Below are 18,525 nucleotides of genomic sequence, written 5' to 3' on the forward strand. Positions count from 1 at the left end.
TTCCTCTCCATGTTAACTAACTGGCTCCTTTTGAATAGGTTTTGTTTCCAGGGAGCAAGAAGAGTTTAAATTTTTCTGCAACATCATAGATAGTGTTACTCTTATTATAGGATTATTTATTAACAAACTGCAGGATAATTTGTTATTTTATAGACTTTAAGATTTAAATACTTGGAACAAAATTTGGACTTCTTTCCCGTGAAAGGACAATCCAAAAGATTATAGGCACCTATATTTAGAGACTGAAGGAACTCCACAGGCAACCAATTTAGCCTAAACTCTTCATTTTTCAGATAAGGAAATCAAGGCCCAATGAGATTAGGCATCTTCCTAAAGGTCAGATAGGGGATATTTAGCAGAGGTGGGGTTTGAGCCCTGGTGTTTTGACTGAAAAACCAACATGCCTTTCCTGTACCACAAAAGCAGTCTTCATCTAATTTCAAGAGATTGCCTCAAATAATTTATTTTTTAAGGTCAATTTTCTTATTCATGGAAAATCCTACATTTGTTAGAATTTATTAAAAATGAGTATCTCATTTTCTAATAATCTAATTTAATTTCTTCCCACTAGACTCATGAGGCTGTAATGTCACAATGATATCTATTGATAGAGTCACAGAGCTGGGATAGGAAGGACCCAAGAGTATTGCTGCTAGAATACTGGATGTGGTAAAATGAACAATTGAAATTAATATATCATAAAAGAAATTTATCCTAATACTGAGCTTCAGTCCTTTCGAAAGCAAAAGAAAGCAAGTCACTACTAGGGCAACTGTCTGTTCAGCATCACATCTGATCTCTCTCATCTTTAGGGAAACAAAGGAAAGGAGAAGCAATCAAAACTGGGCAGCCAGAGGGAGAAGAAATAAGAGGCCTGGTTAATACCCTTGATAATCCTTCTTAAGTCAACTGCTTTTTTGGTTATTTCCATCTTCAACACAGGTTTTTATCCCAGTGCCAGCAAAGCAGAAGCTGTATTTGAGAAAGAGCTTAAGCCTAGAGGCTGGCAGGCATAATCACACCTTATCTTATTTGTGAAAGGAAAGGGACAGGCTCTTACTTGGACCTCCATTTCAGTCCTTAAACGTGAAAAAGAAAGAAAACACAGAAATACAGAACAGGCCTCTTTGATACAGGGCCAAAGTGTATAACAGCCCCATCGATCATTATCTCTGCTTTTCAAATGACCACACTTAACTATTCTTGAATTAACTCAAGTTCCTCTTCCTACCCTGTGCTGTAAATAATTATCTTAACTCTCATGCAACATTTTTGTTTGTCCCAAAGTTGCTATATTTGTTAGAGGCTGAGCAAATTCAGACACCTCCTATGTCTTCCTCTCAAAAATCAAATTTTCTCACACATGAACTGAACAATGAAATATCTAACTCATTCTGTTCCAATCTGCCTGTTGATTACATTTGGAAATTGAAATCTTGCACAAGTTCATGGTGCACATATTCATCCAAGACAATTTGATTTCCTCAGAAATGGTATTAAAGAAATCAATATGTTCCTTCTCCCATTCTATTGTAATGGGTCCAGGTGTGTCTTTATGAACAGCATCTTTTCTGTGAGGCAAGCACTCTCTGCTAAGCTGTCAAGTTATCTGTAACCTGCCTACCCAGGGGTCAGAAGATGTGTATTGAGATGTGGGCTTTAACCCTCTGAAGGAGAGTGAATGATTTTATTCCCCTTCTCTGGGAGGCCTGTTTTAGATCTTAGCTCATGTACATCATGGGGTCACATATTTAGAGCCAATGGCTAAGTGGTCATTAAGTTCAGTCCCCTCATTTTGCAGAATGGAAAACTGAGACTGAGAGAGTTAAGTGACTTGACCAGCAGTCACAGAGTTAGTGCCCAAGGTGAGATTTTGAACCCTGATTTTAACTTTATCTACTGCCAGGAGTTCTTAACCTGAGGCCTGTGAACTTAAAAAAATTTTTTGATAACTGTATTTCAACATTATTCTGAAAAGTGGTTCATAGGTTTCATTGACTGTCAAAGAGATCCATGACAAAAAACTGGTAAGAACCCCTGCGCTATATACCATGATTCCTCTTTGGGAAGAGAACACTATCTTATAATAAAAGACAACATTCTCTTAGTGTTGGTTTGGGGGGGTTATGTATTTTTTTAAGCAACTCCCCCATTATAAACAGCTTACAGAATACAAATAAACAGCTTATAGAATATAAATCTGGTAAACAAACAAACTCAGAATAAATACCAGGTACTTCTAGTCCCCAGCAGATGGGGGAAAACAGGTTGGGGGAGACAAGTGGGGAGAAGGTGACTGTCCAAGGCAGAAGTGTCAAACTCATTAAAATATAATTGGGTGGTACAGCTAGGTGGCACAGTAGATAGAGTACCAACCCTGGAGTCAGGAGGATCTGAGTTCAAATGTGACCTCAGACACTTGACATTTACTAGCTATGTGACCCTGGGCAAGTCACATAACACCACAGCCTTGCCAGAAAAAAAAATGTAATCAAGAAAAGTTTAACAAAATATAATACAACATAGGTAATGTTAATTTGTCATTTTCTAGCTCTATATTCAGCTGCAGGGATCTGTTTCCATTTAAGTTTGAGACCACTGGGCACAGCTTCAATGATTGGCCCCATTACTTCAAGTTTAGGCCATAGGGAGTTCTGAGTCTTAATTCTTGCCCTCGAGTGGGGACTGTACTTTAAATAGGATAGGAAGAAGTCCCAGAGACATAAGTTCTTGGAGGTCAAGGCAACAACAAGGACCTGCCCCTCCTTTCCTACTAAAGCCTTCAATGGTTTTCCACATTAGTCATGCACACTGAGAAAGCCTCAAAGCTAGACAAAAAGGCAGAGTATCTACAAAGAGCTGAGTACTCTATCTGGCTTTGCTTCCATCTTGTCATGTAACTCCAAGAAAACCACTTGTCCCCTCAGTTTCTTGAAGAAAAAAAAAAGAAATACTCTCTTCTCCATCATTAGCAGTCCTGGTCTGGAAAAAAAAGTATATCTTGGTTAAAACAAACCTTGTTATCCTCTATGGCTCCCAGAAGCAAAGAGTTACACTCATTTGCTTTCAGAGCTGGGAGGAAGTACAGAATCATTAAATCTAAGCCCTGAATTATACAGATAAAAGGACCAAGATCCAGATCAGTTGAGTTGTCTATGAGTTGTTTATGGTAACACAGAAAATCAGTGGCAGAATCAAGATTAGAACCCATACCTCCGGACTTCAGTCGACTAATCAATCACTGGACAAGAATTTCATAAATGCTTACTAAGTGCAAGCACTATGCTAGGCTCTGGAGAAACAAAAACAAAAAGGAAAATGTCCCTGACTTTAAGTAGATTACATTCTGTCAGAGAGACAATATGTACATGCATAAGTTTAAAGAAAATACATACCAAGTTAATACAATACAAGTTAGGGGAGAGGCACTAGTAGTTGGAGGAGAGGGGATCCAGTTCAGTGCCGTTTCTTTGGTACCAGCCTGAATACAGAAAATCTAATTCTGCTCCTCATTCTATCACAAACTTACTGGGAGACTCCAGGAAAGATGATCCGTGACTAAGTGCCATTAGTTCTCTATTTTATAGAATGGGGAGAGCTCTACTGACCCTGTACTCACGCAGATGTCAGGATGAGTATCAACGTGTTTGTAAAATGCCATGAGCCACCAGGGAGAAAGGTGAGATCTGGATGTATACAATTAAGCTAGAAGATAAACTGCCATGATTATTTCCAAGTTTGCAACGCTGGTTACCTCACCTCAGCACATGTCTGAAATACTTCCGCATGGTAATCCTGGCTTTGCTCATCAGTTAATTCCTTTAAATCATGGCCAGAGGAAAATACAGGCCCTTCAGCTGGAGAAAAAAAAAAAGAGAGACAGGGAAACATAAAAGCCAGCCCTAGGAAATTCAGTCCTATTTCTACCCTTTGACATTAACCTAAAGACATTCATAGAGCCCTGGGACCTGATTTATTCTGGCATCTGTTGGCTTGAACAGGTATATTTAATGTTATGCTATGATAACTGAAGGAGGCAGTTAGGTGATAGAGCATTGCCCCTGGAATCAGGAAGACTTGAGTTCAAATCTGGACTCAGACACTTAGTAGCTATGTAACCCTGGGCAAGTCACTTAACTTCTGTTTTCCTTAATCCACTGCAAAAGGAAGTGGCAGATTAGTACCTTTGCCAAGAAAACTCCATAGACAGTATGGTCCATGGGATCACAAAGAGTCAGACACAACTGAACAAAAACAAAATGATAACTAAAAGTAACATTGTGAACAAAATCAGAATGGGAAACTGATGAAGATATGCAATTAAAAAAAGGAAAACTAAAATTCATTCTCCAAGTTCTGGATTTGTAACTCAAGTCTTTCACGATTAGACTCCCAGGCACAAAGGGATCTGTAAGCATTAGGTCGCTAAAAAGAAATTCCACTGAAAACTACTGTGCCTTTAACAGGACTGCCGAATGGGGACCCTGGACAAGCAGACAACTGGCCAGCAACAAAGATGGCCAGTGAGGTAGAGTAGAATGAGCATAGGGCTCAGAGTCAGAAGATCTAGATTCAAGTTCTGACTTCCACTTATTAGCTACATAACCTTGGGCAAGTTAGCCAACCTTTTTGGGTCTCTGGTTTTTCATCTGTAAAATAAGGGTGAAAACAACAACAACAACAACAACAAAACACTGCTTTATTAACTCACAGGATTTTCTATGACTATAGAATGAGACAAGTACTTTATATTTATAAAAGCATTATATAAATTATTATTATTAATATTAAAGTGAGAGGCATAGAATGTTAAAGCTGGAAGGTACATTAATTCATTTTTCAGTTGAGGCAGGTGACCTATGCATCATGAACACTTGGCAGGTGACCATAACTCACATTTATATAGTGCTTAAACATTTGTATCAGAGTTTTTTTGGTGTTTTTTCCCCCCACTTAATAGTATTTTATTTTTTCCAATTACACGTAAAGATAATATGCAACATTCACTTTTATAAGATTTTGAGTTCCAAATGTTTTCCTCCCTCCCTTCCTCCACACCCCCTTTCCCAAGACAGCAAGCCATCTGATGTATCACAGTTTTGGGATGAATTGCTCAAAATGACAAAACTAGGATGACAAAACCTAGTTTTAATGGCAAATTCTCTTTCCACCACCAACACCATGCCAAAAAAATCCCCTAGTTACTTAACATTCTTCAAATAAAGATCAGTGGCTGTTGATACAAAACAAAACTTAGGGTATACAAAAAGTCATCCAAAAAAAGCATTTTTTTTTTTGCAGGGGCAATGAGAGAAACGAATGAAGTTTTTGAAGGTACATTACAAACCAACTACTGAAATTTGAGTAGGAGATCACTATTACTGAAACTGGCAATGCACACCACCCAACAGTAAGAAGAAGGAAAAGAAATGTTCTTATTGATCAATGCTCATTATTAATGATGCTGTAATCTATACCACAGATAGAGATTTTGCCAACGTCCCAATCACATTACCATTTTGCACACCTAGAAATCAGCACTTAAAAATTCGCCACCTAAATACGAAGGAATTGCCAGGTTAACTTCCGAAGTGAGATAAATCTTTCCTGAAACAAATAGAGCACTGGGATAGGTAAATATACTCTCAAGACCAAACTCTTATTATTAAGAAAATACCTGAAATGATAATGACTCTTAGATCTTTGCTTTCAGCTTCGTGGAGAATGTCATTTTGGAGAGATTTCAGCATACGTAATGACAGAGCATTTCTTTTCTTTGGATTATTCAAGATAATGGTCCTGTGAAGAACATTTCATAATTATTAGGTCATGTATCCTTCAAAACAAGTTAGAACCCCTCCAATTTCCTTTCTAATTTGGGAATTTTTTTTAAAGAAAAAAAAACTGATCCAGTACTGCTTAGTTTCTGCAATTTACAGTAGCTGTCAACTAGCTGGAGTCACAACTCAAGTCAAAACAAGGAAAAGAATACTTGAAAGGTAGGGTTGGGTTTATCCGCTTCTCTTGATTTATTTCTCTTTTTCTCTGGGCTTCCTGTCAAAAACATTACTGTCACCTTCATGGAAAGGACAAGGCACAGTAGTTTTGAAATCATTGTCCTCTGCTGAGAAGCTCCAAGTTTTGCATGACAGCGGCAGGAGCCAGAAAGAATCTGACAAAACAGCAGCTCCTTCACCTGATTCCTTCCAGATGTTTTTTTCAGAATTAGGTTAGGAAAAGAGTCAAATATGACCGTAACTCCTCCTCCCCCTCCCCTGAGCTCCCATCACCCATTCTAGGGGAGAACAGAAACTGGCACATTTGTCAGGATGTCTACGTGACAGCATTTCTCATCTCCCTTTTCATGGAGTCCTATAATTCAGCAGAATTCTGCTAATGTGTGAGAACAAAAGGACAAAATTTATATTCAGAGACAAAACCATCTAACAAAATGCCTTTGTACACACAAAGTTGCCTGATCACTGTTTCATGATACCCCACGTGCTGACTCTAATAATGTTGATCATCATCCTGTTGTCTATATGCAGAAATGGATTATTATTACTGTCATAAAAACAGGACAGAAATCAGCAACGAGTCAAATGCAATTTCACTGTTTTATATTTGACATCAGCTTCCTGTCACTCTCCACCTAGATTTTTTTCATTATTACTTTTTCCTTTCTTTGATGGATTTCATATTCCTCACTGCAATGTAGGGCAATTTGGTCCCTCCATAAATAACATCCCTTGCTATGGTCCCAATTGGTGACTGAATTAATCCCAGTTCAATCAGAATAATAATGATTCTTGGGTAGTTCCAGGATGTCATTTCAATTTTGTGGTTCTCTTCAAATGCATGTGATGTTCATTCTTTTGTTTTCCTTAAACAGTATTTACTTATATGTATATAAGTTGCTGCATGTGTTAAGCTCGTTCAGCTCAAAATTTCTATTTGGGAGAGCCAAGAGAACTGCCATAGGATCACAAGCTTAGAACAGAAAGGGATCTCAAGGGTCATCTAGTACAACTCCCTTATTTTAAAGGTGAAGAAAATGAGACCCAGAGAAACTATTTTTTTCCCCCAAGTAAATGGCAGAAAGAGCATTTAACCTCTGGTCCCCTGTCTCCAAATCCAGCACTTTCCCCGACTGTATCATAATGCTGCTTATAAACATTTCCATTTGGGGGGGGAAGTATTCTTGCTTCAGGAAACATCATAAAGGCTACTACCCTGTCAATGGGATATGTTTAAAGTAAATTTCAAGGCTCAAAGCAAAATTTTGGAAAGGATCCAAGTCCCCTAAAACTCTGGCAATAGGCACAATGCTGCAGTAACCTCCTTCCCATCCCTGCCCCGCCCCTTTCCACCCAGGAGATCCCAAGCACTCTAGAGCCTACCTGGTAGTAGCTATGACTCCATGTCTTATTAGCATTTTGGCTGGTGAATTATTTTAACTCTCAGCCTGTTCTGGCCTAGAGTCTGGGTCTTTTCTTTTCTTTTCTTTCTTTTTTTTTTTTTTAAAGAGTAAGGCATGAAATTCATTGTGTAGTATTTAGCAGATGATCAATATGGAGGCAATTTTGATGGCACTGTTTATAAAAGGAAACTTCTATTCCAACTAAGCCTGTAAAGCTATTTATTACCAGGAACTAGGAAAGGGAAAAGGCTTATCTATCTCAGTGACTGCTGGAGAAAACCTGTTACATATAGAAGAAAACTCTGCTTTCTGTTAGTTGCCACCTCCACCTGAATTCTGAAAGCCATGCAGGAGACAAAAAAAAAAGACCATTTTATGTCACTTAGTCATTTATAGTATAGATAGCACGATTGCTTTTGGTTAATTATCTCCCAGTTTTCTCACATTCATGCTGAAGTTAAGAAATCTTATGTGGCTGAAGTAGGGTTATCAAAAGAGGGCTGATATTTCCATCTTATAAGAAGAAAGAAAACCGACAAACAGTGGTTTAGTATTTTGTCTAAAATTACGCAGAGCTTAGAAGTCAGTACTGACCACATTGTAGGTGTTTCACAGGTAAACACACAGGTAACACCATTCGTCGGGCAGGAGAACACAGGAGGGCTCCTAACACCAGCAGGTGTTCTAGCACAGGTTCACTTTTGATCCAGTCAGACAGGAAGACAGCTTCAAAGGGGTTAAATAAGCTTACTTTATTCTAGTCTAGCCTTCTCGAAAGAGTTTGCTGATAATGGAAATGCTAACTCCTACAGCATTCCCTCAAGCCTCAATGGGGGGCCAGTTGAAGCAACCACACAGATCCCCCCCCAAGCCTTGATGGGGGCCAATCAAGGCAGGTACATGCATTCTTCTACACATTACCCAAATCCCAAAATGGGTTCCCCACTCACCGACCAATGCCCACTTGCTTTATAGGGCAACAGACAAAGAATGCATCTTGCCAACATTAAGCTCACAGGTTAACTTTAGTGATATCATCATGACCTAGCACAGCACAGGCCTACATTATGTCATCCCTATATCTCACCATGCTAGTGTGATGGAGATGTTTTCAACCATAATTCATGGGAAATATTATCTAGGATCCTGGACTTATTATCTAAAAAGGAATAACAAAATCCTTACATATTAAGGAATACTTACATGGCTCAGTGAATAGAGTGCCAGACCTGGAGTCAGGAAGACTCAGCTTCCTGAGTTCAGATCTGGCCTCAGATACTTACTAGCTGTGTGACCCTGGGCAGGTCACTTCACCCTGTTTGCCTCATTTCCTTATCTGTAAAATGAGCTGGAGAGGGAAATGGCAAATTCCTCTAGTATCTTTGCCAAGAAAACCCTGAAGAGTTGGACACAACTAAAAAATAACTAAACAACAATAAAGAATACTTGTTGACTTAGGAATAACAAACTAGCTTTTGTGACTACTTAGGCATTGTGTTATTTGTTTTTGGCTAGACAATGGGGTTAAGTGACTTGCCCAGGGTCACACAGCTAGTAAGTGTCAAGCATCTGAGGCCGGATTTTAACTCGGGTCCTCTTGACTTCAGGACCAGTGCACTATCCACTTCCTATGTAGCTGCCTTTGTTTTTTTTTTTTAACTAAGTTATTCCAAACATGGAGATTAGATTTCAATGGTTTATAGCATCATAGAGGCTTAGGGCTGGACCAGACCTCAGAAATCAACTAGTATAACCTTCCTCACCAACACCTCTTTAAATTTCATAAAGAAACAAAAGTGAGAGAGATTAAAGTGTTGTCGTGGCTGGAAGTTAACAGGTACAATGGCTGCCTCTTCTTCAGTCCTTGACCAACTCTTTTCATTCTTTTGAAAATATTCAGTGAAAAAAGTGTTTTATTAATTATACATATATATGTGTGTGTGTGTATATATATATATATATACACACACACACATATATATTAGCTTATTGCTTGTAGTGTTTATTACTGGCTGTGTGCTAACAGTTTCCAAAAATTAAGAGGAAATAAACAAAACATTAGTATTAAAAAATAGCTACTAATTATGTCTTCTCAAATGAATGGGATTCTGATTTATCTACTATATTTATTAACCATCATCATCATCTTCATTTTTATTGTTTAGTGGTGTCCAACTTATCCTGATGCCATCTGGAATTTTCTTGGCAAAGATATATTGACATTTCTCTCTCCAGCTCATTTTACAGATGAGGAAACTGAGGCAAACAGGGTTAAGTGACTTGCCCAGGGTCACAGAGCTAGTTAAGTGTCTGAGACCAGATTTGAACTCAGGAAGTTAAGTCTTCCTGACTCCAGGCCCAGCATGCTATGCACAGTACCACTTAGCTGTCCATTATTATTATAGATAACATTTCTATAATCAATCGATAAACATTTACAACGTGCTGACTATGTGTCAGGTCCTGTGCTTCAAGTTTTTGCAAAATGCTTTCCACACATACGTCTCCTTTAATTTTCATGAAAACCTACGAAATAAGTGCTACATTAGTCCCCCTCTTTACAGATGTAAACACTGAGGACAAAAGGTTAAATGAATTGTCTTATGTTCACATAGCTGTCAGAGGCAGGATTTGCACCCAAGTCTCTCCTGGACACCAAATCCAGAGCTTTTGAGCTTATCAGTCAGTCAATCAGTCAGTTATCATTTATTAAGCACTTAATACACGCCTGGCACTGTGCTAAGCATTAAGGGAACAAAGACGGGCAAACACACAGTCCCTGGCCTAAAGGAGCTCATATTATAGTTAAAGAAGACAACATGCAAACAACTAGGTAGATACATACAATATATATACACACAAAAGGTATACAATGTAAATGGGAAGTAATCTCAGAAGGAAAGCACTCGTGTGTGTGTGTGTGTGTGTGTGTGTGTGTGTGTGTGTGTGTGTGTGTGTAAAATCAGGAAAGGCCTCCCTCTATACTTCCTATTGCTTTCTTATAAATTAAAATTACTCTGGCCTTCATTTTTCTCTTATTCAACTTAAAAACATGCAATCGAAAACACTTGACAATCTTAAAGCCACAGTCAATAAATTACAGTCCAATACAATAGTAGAAAACATGGTGAAACCAGTGATAACACTGCCACAGATTCATAAAATACCTTAACTGGTATATTCATGTGTAGTTGTCAAAAGGAGGGCAGGTACACATGGGGTGTTACTGGAACAGGGTGCCCAGACCCGGTTGCTAGGAACAGACACATTCTAGTGATGTGGTTGGGACCGAGTTTCTATGAAGGAAACTAGATTTTTTTTTATGATGTGCAAGTTGTATAATGGAAGAGAAAAAATTCCAGTCCATTTGTGGGTCTCCCAGGGTTACAGCCTTTGACCCGATCATTTTGTTGCCACCCAGATGCCGCACCAGGAATCAAACTTACGATCTTTTGTAAGTAAGGCAGGGATTCAAACTATTGAATACACAGAGGGAGCAGAGATATTCTGCATGGAGGAGTTAAAATGCATTCCCTTTCACATTACATATCAGTTCCCCAGCTTTTGTGCCTTTCAAAGGAATCACATGCAACCATTTCTGTTGAGATAAGTATCTTGGTTAGTGAACCACATTCTGGTGTCCCCAATACTGGGAAGGTTGGGGAACCCTGACTAACTGGGCAAAGGGGTATACTTGGGAGGGAGGACTTCTTTCAAGATTCTAAAATCCCACTTCTTCAAGATGGCTTTGCCAATCTCATTAATACCCTCCCCCCCGAAATAATCTCCAATTTATCCTGTATCTTGTTTGTACATAGCTGTTCGCATGTTGTCTTCCCTATTATACTTCCAGCCCCTGAGAGCTGTTGTTTAGTTGTTTTCAGTTGTGTCCAACTCTTCATGACCCCATCTGGGGGTTTTCTTGGCAAAGACACTGGAGTGGTTTGCCATTTCCTTCTTCAGCTCATTTTACAGATGAGGAAACAGAGGCAAACAGGGTTATGTGACTTGCCTAGGGTCACACAGTGGATGTCTAAGGACAGATGTGAACTCACCTCTTCCTGACTCTAAGCCTGTTCTATCCACTGCACCACCTAGCTCCTTCTTGGGAGTAGGGACTGGTCTTTCCCTCCCTTTTCTTTGTATCCTCGATGCTTAGCATAATGCCTGGCACATGGTAGGTTCTTAATAAATGCTTGTTGACTGACTGACTGATGTGTTTATTATGGCTGGTGCAAAGGTATACTTGTGAGCTTCTTAAAGGAAAAGAGTTTTTAAAAAGGGTTATGGGGTAGGATGTGTAGGGGACAAGAACTGAGTACTATTCCGTATATATTCTATCCTGTTAATTACCACCACACAGGGAATGTATCCTTGGTAAAGGGCATACACCCCATATTGATCTGTTGATACTACTGAACGTGCTGTACTAAGCTGTCTGAAACAACTAACATTGGTTTTTTTTTTCAAGTTAACATTGTTTTGAAGGACTTCCTGAGAAGTCACAAGCCTCCCTCTGAGAGCACTTCCATAGTTGCTTAACTGGGCCAGAAAGCACCTACTAGTGAGGTCTGGGTTTTGTTTTGGTTTGGTTTTTTGGTATGTGTTTTCTTTTCTTTTTATTTTAAATATGACCATAGATATTCGACGTATTTGGGACTAACTGAACCGCCCTCCCTTAAATCCCTCTAGCATGTAACAAAGTTCAAGGCCTCTCCTGCACAGGAGGCCCTAAATGGGTCAAAACTGCCTCCTTAAACGTCCCTTCCAGCTCTTCAGATAGTACTTGCCAAAGCCATTACACACATCAGCTGGGCAGATACCTAAATGTGCAGCCCCCAGGATGTATTAGTAGGGGCAAATAATAATGATAATGGCTAACATTTATATACTTTTTTTTTTTAGGTTTGCAAATCTCTTTACTGTATTATCACATTTGCCCCATCTCCATTCCGGAAATGGACTCAACAACCTTTCTGGAAGAGCTCGCCTCTTTTTGGGTTTTCCCCCTCCCCCACCTATCTTACCCCAAGCCGGCCCTCGGCCCACTCTGCAGCCTAGACTTCTGCGGTAGGCGGCAAAGAGCCCCTGCAGGCCCCCACCCAAACGAGAACGAACAAACTCCTGGTGCCCAGAGGCAGCTGCTCCCAGTGACCGCCTTTGTCCCCAGCACACCAAAGAGAGCTAGGGCCTGTCTGGGGGGAGGCTCTGCGCGGGCCCCGCGGAGCCTGACCTGATGCCATCCAGCTGCCGGCAGATGGTGAGCTGTTGTTCGGGCTGAGGCTGCCTCGCCCCGGCCGCTCCCCGGTTGCAGTCGCCGGAGGTGAGCAGAACCCGCCCGCAGCGCAGGAAGCGGCTGGGCCCTCGGGCCCCAGCAGCTAGCTGGCCAATAGCGGCGGCCATTGAACGGGAGAGCCCTGCAGCGGGAGAGGGACGTAGACGATCTGGGCTCGCTGCTGACACCTAGGCGACCAGAGCCGTTCTGCAGCCGTGCCAGGGGGCAGGGACGTCCCCTAACCCGAGCGGAGGACTGCCCTCGAGCAACACCTGGGGAATCCTGAAAGGCCAGCGCGCTCCCCGCCCCGGCTTAGATGGGGCGGGGCGGGGCGGGGCGGGGCGCTCCTAACGGCCTTCCCCTAGACCCCCGGGCACCGCAAAAGAAAGTCTATTTGCCTGGTGTATGTCTATCTCCCTGTGCCTAGGGCACCACTCCTCCCCCAGCTAAAGGAGAGCGAGAGGGGAAAAAAAAAGGAACCAGATCTTAAATCTGGTAGTTTCTGTCTGATTTGTGGTCGATGTTTGGTTTGGCTTGGATTGTTTGGTGGGGATGGGGTGCGTATTGGTTGCATCTCCCTCCCACCCCTCCCCTCTTCTTTCTGAGTAACAAAGTGATTGCCTGAGGATGGCAATTCCAGCAAGCCAAGCACTTATCTGAGAGAGAAAAATCATCAGTGAGTAAATGGAACTGGTATGGACACCCACCTGGTCCTACAAATTGTTCTCTTCTCACCCACCGCAAAATCCACCCTGCGGTAGCTCCAAGGTCGTCTACATGTGAAAATATAGCACAAATAGAACAACATTTTATTTTTCGCACATTCACTCAGTTTGAAAGCCTCGTGGGTGCCAACAGATGTATCCCAGAGAAGGTTGTGTCAGTCTGGCTTAGTAACGGCCACACTGCAGAAGCTTGGTACAAGTTTATCTTCGTTGATTTATTTTGAATATCTTGAGTCTCCAAGGTCACTGTCCGATATAGAGCGTTGTGTGCGTGTGTCTTTACTCTTAAAGAGCTTAAATTCGAAAGAGGATTTATCATCCCCAAGACGGTTTTAATATTGTTGAATGAACGAACGAAAGAATATCTGGCTGGTTGCATCAGTGAATGAAATTTAAACTTTTAGCACACTGAAGCTAGAAATTTTTTATTGATATTATTTTAAAATCCCTTTAATTTCTGAAAGGACAAAGTTGGAATGTAGTTTAAGATAACCATACATTATTGCTTCTTTCTCATTTAAAAAAGTTTTCTTGTTTTTCCTTTTTTCAGGTTATGTTGTTATAGTCATTAATGATCATTTATTGTATAAAGTGCAACAGAATATGAAGAATGATGTGATTAAAATTCTAGGTTCAGGTATGATCAAATAGTTATGCAGATACAATTTTTAAAGAGACAGTTATGTACATTTTAAACTAAGCACATCCAGATACAGCAATGTGGTTGCAGTGATGCAGCTGAAAGTACTTCAGTACCATAAGATAATAGAGCTGGAGGTCATTGAGACTAATCCCTGCATTTTATAGATGAGGAAACTGAAGCTGGGGAGGCCTGGGCAGGTCACTTAACCTCTCTGTGTTAAGTCACCTGCCCTGGGTCACAGTCATAGTAAGTGACAAAGTCAGAATTTGACCCAGGTCTTCTGACTCATAGTCGAATATTTATTGTTAACAAGAGTCCATCCTCAAGTTATACTGCTATCAAAGATGCACTACTACCTGTCCTGTGTTGATGCAGATGTTCACCACTGATAGAGACACAAAAGTTCATCACAGACCATACACATACAGTCGTGTTTCAGTGCCTGTCTCTATCATCTTGGGACCCAACAGGCTGTGATACGAGCTCTTCTTTGAGCTCTGATTTCACTTTTTAGCATCACTAAATGCTTTGTTGTTGTTCGGTTGTGTCTGACTTTTTGTAACTCTGTGGATTACAGCATACCAATACTGTCTGTGGAATTTTCTTGGAAAAGATACTGGCCTGGTTTGCCGTTTCTTTCTTCAGTGGATCAGAGCAAACAGAGATTAAGTGACTTGCCCAGGGTCACACAACTAGTAAGTGTCTGAGGCCAAATTTGAACTCAGGTCTTCCTGACTCCAGGCCTAATGCCCTATCCACTGAGTGTAACGCTTACCATCACTATATATTTAGGGAGCATTTGCTGTTAAGTGTTGGATAATAAGGAGACACTTTCCAGCCTCTGAAATAGGCCCCTTGAATATACAAGAGCTTGTACCCCATTTCTTTTAGATTTTGTTTAACTGCTCCCCCCCCAAGTGACTGGGGTAGAAAAAAGACTATTTAGGTAGATAGTGTTGCATTATTCAGTCAAATGTCAATATAACTTGTTATAATGTTAGTCCAGCCCAAAGCAATACTTAGCCCTTTTCATTCAAGGTACTTCTGGAAGCCTCCCTCTACCTCTCATTAATTCTTGTTGAGACTTCTTGTCATTCCTCTCACCCATTCATTGTCCTATTAATCTATTTTTTTCCTGCACAAACCTTCTCTTTGACACAATTTGATTTCCGGGTTGCTGGCAGGCTTCCACTTGGCTTTGATTTATGCTCTCCTTCTCTTTGCCACCTGCCTTCCTTTGCCTTGCGGATGTGTCTTTGCTACCTTTTTGCTTTTTCCTTTAAAGACGTGCCGATTGTTGGCAGAACACTGCAAAAATAATCTGGAATAAAAGACAGTTCTGTGGATCCTGGTGTCTTGAGCTTGATGCAAGAGAAGTCCACAGGGTACAGAAAAAGGAGTTGGAAGACAGATTTGTAGATTCACACGGTATATTGTTTGAACTTTCTTTTATTGATTTCCAGGCCCCTACAAGACAAGCATATAATGAGATGATTAAGAGGTGTTATGTTAGGACTGGAAACAGTTTTAATGCAGAGTCCTTTGGCTCCTGGCTTTTCCAAGCTCTGCTCTCAATTCCTCCCTTCCTCCTTCCCCCCCATCCCCAAATAGCAGAATGGTGTCAACCCTGCAAAATTCCATTGGATTGATATTTACTAGTATGATAGAGTAGAAAGGGACATGGTGGAATGAGCCATAGACTGGGTCAGGAGACTTGGGTCAAATTCTGGCTCTGCTACTTTACTATAACTGTGTGACCAGAGATGAGTCACTTAACTTCTCTCTGACTTAGTTTCATCATTTTTAACATGAGAGTAATAGTGTCTTATTTCAGGGTGGCTGAAATAAAAGTGTTTCTTTAACTGTAAATAGCTACATAAGCATGTCTTTTTATTATCATTTAATAAAACTGAAAAAGTCTTAAAACATCAGTTTTCTTGTTTGAATTCACTAGTCACTAACTAAATGTCTATTTCCTGTCTAACTTTTTTATAGTCTTCATGGCACGGGTAAGAAGCAATTTAGTAACATAATGAGGGGTTTGGGAGGAAGGATTATGTCTTATCTTTGCTTTTTCCTCTTCCCCAGTTCCTTGCATAAAGCTGTGCATGTGGTAGGTGCTTAAAAATGGTTTTTAAATGAATGAATGAAACAATTATTTTAGGGAATCTTCCCCATATTGTCTGCCCTAGTCAATGGCAAAGTAGATGCCTGCATATCAAAGTTTATTTTCCAGAAATATATGCAGGTGACAGATGACATAAAATATATACCTTTTTGTTGATATATACAACAAATCCTGAACTTACGACTGAGTAGTGTCTTCCAGGTTTCTGTACATAATCACTAGGAAACCAGCTCACTATGGCTGTAGAAGAGGATAAAGGGAGATTTTCAAATGGTTATCAGACAGTTGGTCTTAGAATGAAAGTTGAAGAGGAGAAGGTCTACCCCTATGTTTCTACTTGAACCCAAAGACTTATGCCTAAAGACTGTAGAAATTGGCTTTCTTTGCCTGTGCATTTTTGGGAGGAGATGCAGGTGGAGATGTTGACTGGATATGACAAAAGCTAATACAGTAAAACTGTGGCCACTTGAGCCCATATTTCAGGAATGTTTAGACTTCCAGAATGACTTTATATTCAAAAGTAGCTAGAAGGAAATAACAAAAGAAAGCAACTTTGATAATAATAAAAAAAAAATAACTCCTGAGTAACCAGCAACAGACTGGATTTGTTTATTGTATGCTTGTTCCAGAGAGGCCTAGATATGAATAGAGAAACGTTTGAACCATATACTATGTGGATCTGCAAATCCACCCTGAGTCCCAACACACACAATCCCTTTTCTGTATCCTAGAGATGTCCAGGTTCTACATCAAAGCCAGCAAGGAATCAGAGAATTGGAAGCCTGGATATTATACCTGATGCCCTAGAATTGTGCGCTTTGCCCATAGCACAAAAGGAGTGTGCTGTTACTTGGTGCCCAGAAAAGGCTATTCTTTTTGTACTAAAGTTGTGAAGTGACAGAGAGAGGAAAGGGAACAAATAAAGTGAAAAAAGTGGTGGCGATCAACAGCCTTGGTGGTAGGGATTAGGAACAGAGATGACAGGTGCTAGGCAGGAGATGCTGCAACAGTGGAAATGAAGGGACAGGAAATGAACAGCTTTGGAGTCTTGGCAATACAAACGAAGGGAGGAAACAAGCATGAATGAGTACCTAGTATGTGCCAGGAACTGTGTTGAATACTTTACAAATATCATTTCATTTGATCTTTACAACAGCCTTGGAGGGTAGCTACCATTATTATCCATTTTCCAGTTGAGGAGACCGAAACATGTAGAGGTAAAGGGACTTCCCAGTGCCACGTAGCTACTAAGTGTCTAAAGTCAGGTGTGCCTGACTCCAAGGACCATATAATTGGGGAGAGAGCAAACACAGAACCATAAGTTTAGACCTATTAGGGATCTTAAACATTAGAACATCTCTTCTTGTGTGAGTTAACTGTGCAGCACCTCATTTATCCTGGAAGACACATGAGCGTCCCATGAGGAAAGCCTGCTAGTTGGGGAAGTAAGTAGAGAATGGAAATTCTCTATTCCAACATAGTGAAAAACTAAGCTGAAATACAGAATGATAAGAATACTGTAGCCTTATAGCAGTTGTTTTCAGTCATGTCTGACTCTCTGTGACCCCATTTGGGATTTCTTGGCAAAGATATTGGAGCAGTTTGATATTTCCTTCTCCAGCTCATTTTACAGATGAGAAAACTGAGGCAAACAGGGTTAAGTGATTTACCCAGGGTCACACAGCTAGTAAGTATCTGAGCAGATCTGAACTCAGGTCTTCCTGACTCCAAGCCTGACACTCTATCCACTGCCCCACCTACCTGCCCTTCTTATAGCAGTCAGTGTGGCATATAAATGTCAGCTATCACAAAAAGCACTGCTATAACTTTTGTTGCATAGATTCAAAGCATCGTTTTTTGTGGTAATAAATAACCCAGATGCCCACTGATCGGGGGAATGGCAAAACAAATTGTGGTATGTAAATGTAATGGAATATTGCTGTGTTTTAAGAGACAATGGAGAGTGGGGGACTGATCAATAAGCCCAGGATAATTCAGCTGATGTATTTCCCTGTGTGGAGGAGGTTGAAGAGCCTGCTTCCTGATTAGTTGTGATGCTTTGTAATACAAATGTCTTGGAGAGACTCAGGAGCATTTGTAGACATTCTGTAACTGGTTCAGGTCTGCTAACCACATGGCAGATTACAACTTCTTTGATTGGCAACAGTTGTCACTGTGGAACTGGGGGCACTTTTGAACAAATTTGATGTGCCTTGGCCTTCTCATTTTCTCTCTCTCTGTCTCTCTCTGTCTATCTGTGTGGGTCTGGCTCTCTCTGTCTCTGTTTCTGTCTGTCTGTCTTTCATCTTTGATTTCTTCTTGCTAGATAGTGTC

General features: G+C 40.5%; 1 protein-coding gene across 1 annotated transcript in view; it reads right to left on the bottom strand.

The window, feature by feature from the left end:
- The window catches only part of ECHDC3 (enoyl-CoA hydratase domain containing 3), a 46,221-nt gene extending 33,223 nt beyond the window's left edge, over window positions 1-12,998 (bottom strand). Inside the window, exons 1-3 of the mRNA XM_020999683.2 lie at window positions 12,654-12,998; window positions 5,678-5,799; window positions 3,760-3,857 (exon numbers count right to left, since the gene is read on the bottom strand). Of these exons, the coding sequence (XP_020855342.1) occupies window positions 3,760-3,857; window positions 5,678-5,799; window positions 12,654-12,823 (390 nt within the window). The 5' untranslated portion in view covers window positions 12,824-12,998. The remainder of the gene's footprint in view (window positions 1-3,759; window positions 3,858-5,677; window positions 5,800-12,653) is intronic.
- Window positions 12,999-18,525: the final 5,527 nt, after the last annotated feature.

The sequence above is a fragment of the Phascolarctos cinereus genome, unplaced genomic scaffold, assembly GCF_003287225.1.
Source record: "Phascolarctos cinereus isolate Bilbo 61053 unplaced genomic scaffold, phaCin_HiC Scaffold_1;HRSCAF=81, whole genome shotgun sequence".
NCBI lineage: Eukaryota > Metazoa > Chordata > Mammalia > Diprotodontia > Phascolarctidae > Phascolarctos > Phascolarctos cinereus.